Source organism: Pongo abelii, chromosome X, assembly GCF_028885655.2.
Source record: "Pongo abelii isolate AG06213 chromosome X, NHGRI_mPonAbe1-v2.0_pri, whole genome shotgun sequence".
Classification (NCBI taxonomy): domain Eukaryota; kingdom Metazoa; phylum Chordata; class Mammalia; order Primates; family Hominidae; genus Pongo; species Pongo abelii.
Genome location: NC_072008.2, coordinates 24467119 through 24476102, shown reverse-complemented (window position 1 = coordinate 24476102; position 8984 = coordinate 24467119). Strand labels below are relative to the sequence as shown.

General features: G+C 46.8%; 1 protein-coding gene across 2 annotated transcripts; it reads right to left on the bottom strand.

Moving 5' to 3' along the window:
* Positions 1 to 3951: 3951 nt before the first annotated feature.
* LOC100461608 (SUPT20H like 1) lies at positions 3952 to 6618 on the bottom strand. 2 transcript variants are annotated; one of them, XM_024241164.2, is made up of 3 exons: positions 5139 to 6618; positions 4214 to 5045; positions 3952 to 4120 (listed from the first exon to the last, which is right to left on the bottom strand). In XM_024241164.2, the coding sequence occupies exons 1-3, from the start codon at positions 6616 to 6618 to the stop codon at positions 3952 to 3954; spliced, it is 2481 nt and encodes an 826-aa protein (XP_024096932.2). The 2 variants fall into 2 exon arrangements, with proteins under 2 accessions (XP_024096932.2, XP_002831512.3); XM_002831466.3 differs by having other exon boundaries at positions 3952 to 6618.
* Between the last annotated feature and the right edge of the window lie 2366 nt (positions 6619 to 8984).

The following is an 8984-nucleotide window of genomic DNA, read 5'->3' as shown; positions in this document are numbered from 1 at the left end:
CACGGTGGCTCACTCCTGTAATGCTAGCACTTTAGGAGGCCTAGGCGGGTGGATCACCTGAGGTCAGGAGTTCGAGACCAGCCTGGCCAACATGGTGAAACCCTATCTCTATTAAAAATACAAAAATTAACTGGGCGTGGTGGCGGGCACCTGTAATCCCAGCTACTCGGGAGACTGAGGCAGGAGAATCACTTGAACCCGGGAGGCGGAGGTTGCAGTGAGCCGAGATCACGCCACTGCTCTCCTGGGCAACACAGCAAGACTCTATCTCAAAAAAAATAAAAAAAAGTGCAATGCCTCTCCTCTCTCCCACTCCCTTAGGTTCTAAGCACTTTAGAATAGATATGGGTTGGTGAGTTGACTGCTGGGAAAATGAGTGTCCTCCTGGTAGGTCTTCTGCATATGGCTGTACAGAGCCTGGCAAAAGGCTGACCTTTTCCACTCTCCTCGCTCCATGGCTGGGGCCACTTGATCTTTAGCTGCAGGTCCTGGCCCAGGTGACCATAGGCCATGAGGATTTCAAGAAGCTCCAGCCCACTACATGCAATCGGCATCATAAATCTCACTCCACCTGTGTGCCCCAAACCCAGGTCATGCCTGATGCTCTGTCCCCATAATCTGCTTTGCTCCTGTCCCTCTAGAACTGCACTGACCCACACGATAGCCACTAGCCATACGTGGCTATTAAGCACTTGAAATGTGACTAGCGAGACTGAGGAACTAATTTTAAATTTCATGTACTTTTAATTAATTTAAATTTTAAAACTGGTACTTGATTCAATTATGGGAAAACTTCCAAGTATGTTTGGAAAGTGAATCTACATTTTCAACTGTAAGGTTTACAAAATCTAAATACAGATCAAATATTTGATGAAAATTTGGTATATGAATTGAGAGTCCCTGGAGTTGGAAGCCTCATGTAAAATGTCTCATTGAGAATTTTAAAATATTGATAACATAGGAATGATATTTGGGATATATTTGGTTAAACAGAAATTATTATTAAAACGAATGTCTCGTTTCTTTTTACTTTAAAAAAATGTGACTACTAGAAAATTTAAAATTATATATGGGTCTCATATTATACTTCTATTGGATAGCCCTGCTCTAGGGCTAGGGTCCTCTCTTCACTTGCAATTATTCTCAAGGAATATAATCCTGTTCCCAAATTCCCACCCTGTGACAAAGGCTCAATTCCACCTGACATGTCCTGTTGTGCTGGGCCTACCTGGATTTTCCTGGATGCTCATCTGCAGGCCTACCTTCTCTGCAAACTGTCAGAACATTCTAGGGACAACTGCTTTCACACAACCACTTCACCATCAACGTTCTGCTGTTAAGCCCTGAACATGCAACCTGCAGAGAACTAATTTTGAATTTGTCCTGGGATAGCATCCAGGTTCTCATGATACTAAAATAAATAAAAAGTTTACTCACAAAATGTAGCCAGCTAATGTCTTCAAAAGGTACCCTGTATCAAGTACCAAGTAGGTGGGGATAACTAGAAGGAAATCAACAAAGTTTGCCGAACAGTCATCTGAAACAAAGCTGAATTTATTTGCCTGCCTGGGAAGAAAGAGCCACATCACTCAAGCACAAGTTTGGCTGGTAGCTCCATGTAGTACTTGAAAGGACGAGATAGACAACAAAGGAAGGAAGTAGACCAAATCTGATGATATTCTGAGTTCAGGTCTCTAGTTGGCACCCAAAGCTAAGGAGAAACTCTTCTTTGCAACCAGTTGTTGCACTGGTTCACTTCTTAAAAGTGCAGGCACCATTTCCAATTATGCCCAGGATGATCTGATGGACTTGGTGTCACTCAGGAAATTCGACGTGTTTTCTTGAAGTTGGCCAAATCTTTCTTTAACAGCATCAGTAGCACATTAGTAATAGGTTTTGTCAAGTAAGATCAACCAGTTACCTGCCTCTTCACTGATGTATTTTGGAACTGCCAGACCAAACTTCTTTTCATTTCGTTAAGGCAAAAGGCAGAGAAACATACACGTATACTTAGAAAAACAAATATTATATAAACATGGTACCCTTCAAAGGTGTAACAGAGCAAAATATAAGAGGCACTAAAACAAATACTTGTACACAAATGTTGACAGCAGCCCTATGCACAACAGCCAAAAGGCAGACAAAAACCAACTGTCTATCATCGGATGAATGTACAAAATCTGCTACATACAAACAATGGAATATTACAGAACCACAGAAAGGAATGAAGTAGCAATACATTTTACAAAATGGAAGAACTTCAAAAACATTATGCCGAGTGAAAGAGGCCAGACACAAAAGATCACATACTGTATGACTACATTTACAGGAAATATTTAGGTAAATCCATAGAAACAGAAAGCAAATTGGTGGTTGCCAGAGGCTGGGGGTGTGAAGATGACAAGCTAGTGCTTAATGGGTACACAGATTTCTTGGTGGGTGATGAAAATGTTTTGGAAACAAAAGTGGTGGTTGTACAACATCATGAATGTACTAAATGCCACTTTACAATTGTACTTTACAATGGTTGGTTGTTCTGTGATTACCCCTTAGTTGTTAAAAAAGAAAAAAGAAAGGGAAAACAAAAGGGCACAAAAGTTCATGGTTCTTTGAGTCTTACTGGAACAACGGAAAAAATAAGGGAGCAGAAACAGCTGAACAACTGATGATGATGCATCAACAAGGAGAAAAAGACAAAGAAAAAGACGGGGGTTCTACTTAAGAAACAAGGCTACAGATATTTGAAAAGCAAACCAATAAAATGGATTTTCAAATGTTTCACTATTAACTTCTTGCAAACAACCTACAAAAAATGTAAATGATCTTATAAAGAGAGCACACAAAACATCCAAAAAGAGCCTTTTCAAAGCCAGTGAGAAAGCCTTGCTCTGTGGAGCACTAGGTGCAGACAGGGCCTTTGAAAGGGCAGGGGACTGTCACACAGGCAAATTTGCCACTAATTCCATTCCACAGCTTTAGAGATCTCCCATGTATTCAATCGCAGTGTGACAAGGATCACTGTATTGTACTTTCTTTTCATTTTATTTTTCAAAATGAATGTGTAATAATTCCATTCCATATATTGTACATAAACCTATTAATCTAAATACGATTACACTCTTTCAGAATTCTTCTGAAAGAGGTTTCTCAGAATTCATAAGTCACTTTCATATATATTATGTACAGGGAAACCATTTTTAAAAAGCAATGACCTGCATGTCACATGAGACAGCAGGGATAGATCGTGAGGACATTATGCCAAGTGAGATAAGACACTCATCAAATGACAAATGCCATATGATTCCACTTCCATGAAGTGGCCAGGGTAGTCAACTCATAGAGAAAGAAAGTAGAACAATGGCTGCCAGGGACTGGGCAAGGGAGAATGGGGAGCTGGTGTTCAACGGGCATGAGTTTCAGTGTTGCAAGATGGTCTTGAGATCTGCGGCACAACCGTGGGGGTGGACTTAATACTATTGAACCGTGCACTTAAAATAGTTAAAGTGGTCCATTTTAGATTATATGTTTTTACCACCATTAAAATAAATTTAATCCCACTCTTCTTGTTAAAATATTAACTTAAAATTAAAATCTTGTTAAAATATTAACTTAACATTGTTGGTATTGCCATTTTATAGCTGTAGAGAAATTATACGTTTCACGAGTTTAAACTCAAACTGGTCGGGATTTGGACACTTTAACACACTGTATTAAAAATAATTATATCAACAGCAGTAATGACAACCAAAAGAGTAACTTAAGCAAAACAATGCCCCTTTAGGAAATCACTTCCGTTTCTAAATAAAAATCAGTGGATTGTGCTTCTGTGTAAACTGTGTACTTTAAAATGTAAAATACCGAAATATGAAAAAAAAAACTCAAGTAAAAACTGGGAAATCATTTGAGTCAATGCTCCTGTGCTTTTAAAAGAGAGACAAACTACCACAAGCCTCAGGGCGCTGGAGGGGTTGGCTTGCCTCCCTTCGTCTGACCTACCGACTGGCTCGCTGCTTGCACACCTGGATGTGGCTGCACTATCTGAGCAGCGCCTGTTGCCAAAAACACTGGCTGCTGCAGGACTCTCAACTGCTGAGTCTGGAGCTGGATATGCTGCGGCTGCTGCTGCTGCGACTGTGGCTGCTCCTGCTGTGGCTGTGGCTGCCGCTGCGGTTGCGGTTGCAGCTTCGGCGGCTGTGGCTGTGGCCGCCGCTGCGGTTGCGGTTGCAGCTTCGGCGGCTGTGGCTGCTGCTGCTGCCTCAAGACAGAGGGGAGCTGGACACCCTGCTGAGGAACCTGGGCAGAGCCAAGCAGACCCAACACAGCAGCCTGGGGCTGGGGCTGCAGACCACTTCTGGCTCTAGCGGGGTTCACGTTAAGAAGTTGCTGAGCAGGGAAGGCCAGCCCTTGAGTGCTCAAACCTTGTGCGGAACCCTGTGGCCCTGGCTGAGGAGGGTGAGCAGCTGTGGGCTGCTGGAGCTGCTGCAGGGAAACCAGCTGATGGAACTGCTGCTGCCGGCTGCTCAAAACCACGGAGCCCTGCTGAACCTGGAGGAGAGTCATGGGCCTGAGACCTTCGGGAGTATTTAGGAAAAACTGAAGGGGTGCTGGAGAAGATGCCTGCACTGCACCGGGCGTTGCTTCTGGTAGTGGACCTCCTGAGGACTGAAGGCCACTGCCACTGATTCCTGCAGGAGCCGGGCCACCCGAGCCAGGGGTCTGCACAGGCTTGAATCTGCTCCCCAAAGCCTGGGCTCCCCGGACTGGGCCCTCCACATTGATGGCCTCTAGGCCAGTGGAGCCTGTCCTCAACTGAATGGCTGGCGCTATTTTTATGAATTTGGTGGGGGGCTGGGCAGCTGAACAGGGCCTGCTAACTTGAATGAGAGGCACAGAGGGCTTCTGAGAATGACTTGGTGCCGCAGAAGCAGCAGCAGGAGCAGCGGCAGGAGCAGCAGCAGCAGGAGCAGTGGCAGGAGCAGGAGCAGCAGCAGCAGCAGCTAGAGCAGGAGCAGCAGCAGCAGCAGCTAGAGCAGGAGCAGCAGCAGCAGCAGCTACAGCAGGAGCAGGAGAAGCAGCAGCAGCAGCAGCAGCAGCAGCAGCAGCAGCAGCAGCAGCAGCAGCTACAGCAGCAGCAGCAGGAAATGGACGCTTAAGAGGGTTGCCTGCCTGTTGTGGGGGAAAACTGTTCCCTGAGGAAATCTTTCCCGAGCTTGAGGGAAGTTGGGTGCGGGGAGGTGGATGTTTCTCTCCCTTCCCCAATACTGAAGACTGGACCCACACAGGATCAGGCTGTTCTGGTGTTTTCCATGAAGAGAGCTGACTGACACTGGCTGGGCCACTGGAGCTGTGTGACATCTTGCCTGGACCTTTGACTTTGCTCTGCACTGATTCCTGGGCCTGACTCACTGCCCTCCCAGCATCAGTCTCTGACCCAGGCCTGGGACAAGCTGAATGGTCATCTGGGAAGGGCTGCCGGGGAGACTTCTGGCTCTTCTGCCTGGCTTTTTTACGTGGCCGTATTTTACCACAGAGAAGCGGATCATTAAATGACTGCATGATGCTTGGCTTGGTGTCCCAGGCCTGACAGCCAGCTTCCCATGCAAATCTGAAAGGGTCTTCTACCTCCTGGGCTGGCCAGACTGGGAGCTGTGGGTCAGCAGCTGTGACGGACTGATACCCTTTAGCAAGTTTCTCCACATCCACTTCTGAAGGCACGGCCAAATCACAGGGTCTGCGTTTCCACGTGTCTACACAACTTCCTGCTTTAGCAATGTTCAGCTCACAAGGCTGACCTGCTTTTCTTTCTTCTTTTTGGCCAGAAGTCGACACTGTCAGCTCAGGAGGAGGTGGACAGTCAGACTGCTCCTGCTGTGGCTTTACAGAGGGCCACGAATACCTCTGGAGGCACCGTTTCATCGGGTCGGTATTCATCTTTTGCTTGTTATACAGCAGCCTGTTTGCAGTGCAGGCGACTGCTACAGAAGGATCGAGACACAGTGGTTCAGCTGTCGCTAAGATCAGCTGGCTCTCAAGCTGAAGCTTGTCTTCCTGGCTCCATTTCTGGCCATCTCTTGTCATCATCTTCACATCATGGGCTAAGGTCTGCATCGTTGGACGTAGGAGAATATGCCTGCTTTGGTAACCAGGAGGTTGCAGATTACTGGACTGCCTGTAGTCACGAACTTCTACTATGACACACCCACTATGAAAAATGTTAACCGAAGCTTTATCCAGGACATCACCCAAAGCAGGGGGTAATTCTTCTGCATCCAAGTAGTCGAGCAATGCCCTTTCTTCGTAAGGCAGCCGAATGGTCTCTGCAAAGGACCCATCTTCTCTCTGGAGCATCACAGAATACCCCTGATTGCCTGGGTATAGATTGACCAGTAAACATGGCAAGGAATCTCTCCTAACAAGCTTTTCTAACAAGTTTACATTGCTTCTCAATTCCTGAGGATCCGCAGGCTCTTTTCCACATTCTTCAACATAAATGTCATAAAGTTTTTCCTGCAGAGTTCTTCCCGCCCTAGGTGAATATCTCCTTCTAGGAGGTCTCTGTTGGGCAATTTTAATGATATTCTCTGTGCGATCCAGAGCCTGTTCTAAATCTCGATCCATTGTAACAGAAAACAGGGCCCCTAAGAGGAGAGAAAACGCATGTGTGTTGGTGAAGCAGGGTGGAATCACGGCTGTCATATTAATCTACAGGCCCACAAGACGCCGCAAGTCCACACTGAGTTCAACGTGGGCATCTGCCCAGAAATCCGCCCCCAGGGAAGCACTACCCAATCTGAGGGTTTCTGAAAACATCGGTACCTGAGGGGTCGTCGACGTGGCACGCGCTTTGCATCTGTTCGTGCTGGACCGGAAGTGAGTGGGAGGGCCGGGGTCAGCTCCTGGGCGCCGTCCGGGCACCTGCCCAGATACCCGCCCCCAGGGAAGCGCTACCCAATCTGTTTGAGGGTTTCTGAAAACATTGGTACCTGAGGGTTCGTCGTCATGGCCCGGGCTTCATGCCTCTGCATGCTACACCGGAAGTGAACGGGAGGGCCGGGGTCAGCTCCTGGGCCCCGTCTATGTGCATGCGCACTCGCTGCACCGCAGGTTCCGGGGCTCTCGCATCTCTGGCCTCCTGGGCGCAAGGCTCACCCGCCGCAGTTCCGGATCTGCTGCCCGCACTTGCACTCGACTACTTGCCATTTCACCTTGAAAGCATACATGCAAAAGCATAAGCCACCAACGACGGTATAGATGTATCTTTCGTACCCTGTATAGACATCAATTTCCACAGGAATGCCACTGTCGGGAAATCATGGGAAGTTGTCACTGGTCTTGGTGGAAACTTCAACAATTGTTGGCACTTTTGGAATCTCTTGCCGTCAGTGGCAAGGCTGCTGTTGATATCTGTCAGCCACTGGGCTGCGGAATGAGCCCGCGGTAGTAGTGCTTCCATGCCCAGAGACGCCACAGATTTGTGGCAAGCAGCAGGATTCTTCATGTCGTCGTCCAGTGAGCTCCCGCCTGGGGGTGTTCATGTGGATGCACCAGTACATGACGTTCATTTACATAATTACTCACCTTTATTTCTCCATGTGTTGAGTTAGGGCACTTACAGATTAAAAAATTACGTGGTGGGTCATTACATTGTCTATGGATTGCAGGTCAGGATGGTAGAGAGACATGAAACCATTCATTTCTACAAGGTGATTTGCACCTGATAAGGACGAGAACAATTGTTCCAGGTGATGGCAATAAATTTCCAATGATTAGAGTAAACTGTAGACCTTAGCTAAGATCCTAATGATGGATTTGCAGTGTCATCATTCTGTCTTAGGTAACTTATGGGACATTGTTTTCCATTAACTTTGTTGCCTTGAAATCGCCCAGTTTGTTTTTGTTTGTTTTATTGGACAAGATCAATAATGTTTTTCTGGGGAGAACTACTCCATAGCCTGTTTTTCTGATCCATGAGTGTGATCTAAATTCTGCCCCTCCCTCAACTGATATCCCAGGGTTCATCTCACTTATTAGAGAGGTATAGCTGCTCGCCCTGCCATGGGATGGACTCGATCTTCAGCTGGTGAATTGCCCCTGTCTTCACTTGGGTTTCCCCAAAAGCATTCCCGGAGGAGAGGATTTGAGTGGGAGTAGTTTCTTTGGGTGCTAATCCTTAGAAGCATTGGTGACAGAAAGGGGAGCTGAGTCAGGGATAGGAAAACAGACAATGAGAGACGTATTCCTGAGCACAAGCAGCTCCAGACAACTAGTTCATGCTGGGGACCTTGGAAGACAGTACAGAATAAGCCTCAGATTGTCCCGTCCTAAATGCAAGGAAGCTGGGGTATTTATTCATCCACTTATCTTTCTCCTAAACTGAGGACAGTCCTGGGAGCGTTATTCCCTGACACTTCTGGTTGCCACATACAGGGGCCACCCATGCTGATGTGGCTCGAGGATGCCCTCAAAATCACAGGTGCTTGCAGTAATACTCTGTCTGTGTGTACAGAATGGTGAGTGCCAAGGGGAGATGGACAGGGCACCGGCAGCATTTGCTGCATTTAGGACTGAAGATAAGTGAGAGAAGTCAGCCATTCATTCTTAACGATGTAGATAATGTGCTATGTAATATATCTGGGCATATGGAGAAGTGAAATTGTATTCCATCCAAGTGAAGTGGGCAATTTAATGTAAGGTTTTTTCAGGTATTAAAGCTGACAAGACCAAAAATGGAGGATGTGACTCACTCTTGACTTCCCAGAGGGAAGATGCCAAGGCTACCTAGGCCACAGGTGCACTGGAAGAGGCTGTGAACCTGTGTGTGTGTGTGTGTGTGTGTGTGTGCGTGAGAGTGTGTGTGTGTGTGTGTGAGAGTGTGTGTGTGTGTGAGAGAGAGTGTGTGTGTGTGTGTGTGTGTCAACATGCATTAGTGGGCCTGACACTGCTTATCATGGTTGGCCATCACCTTCACTTGAGCTGCCTAATTG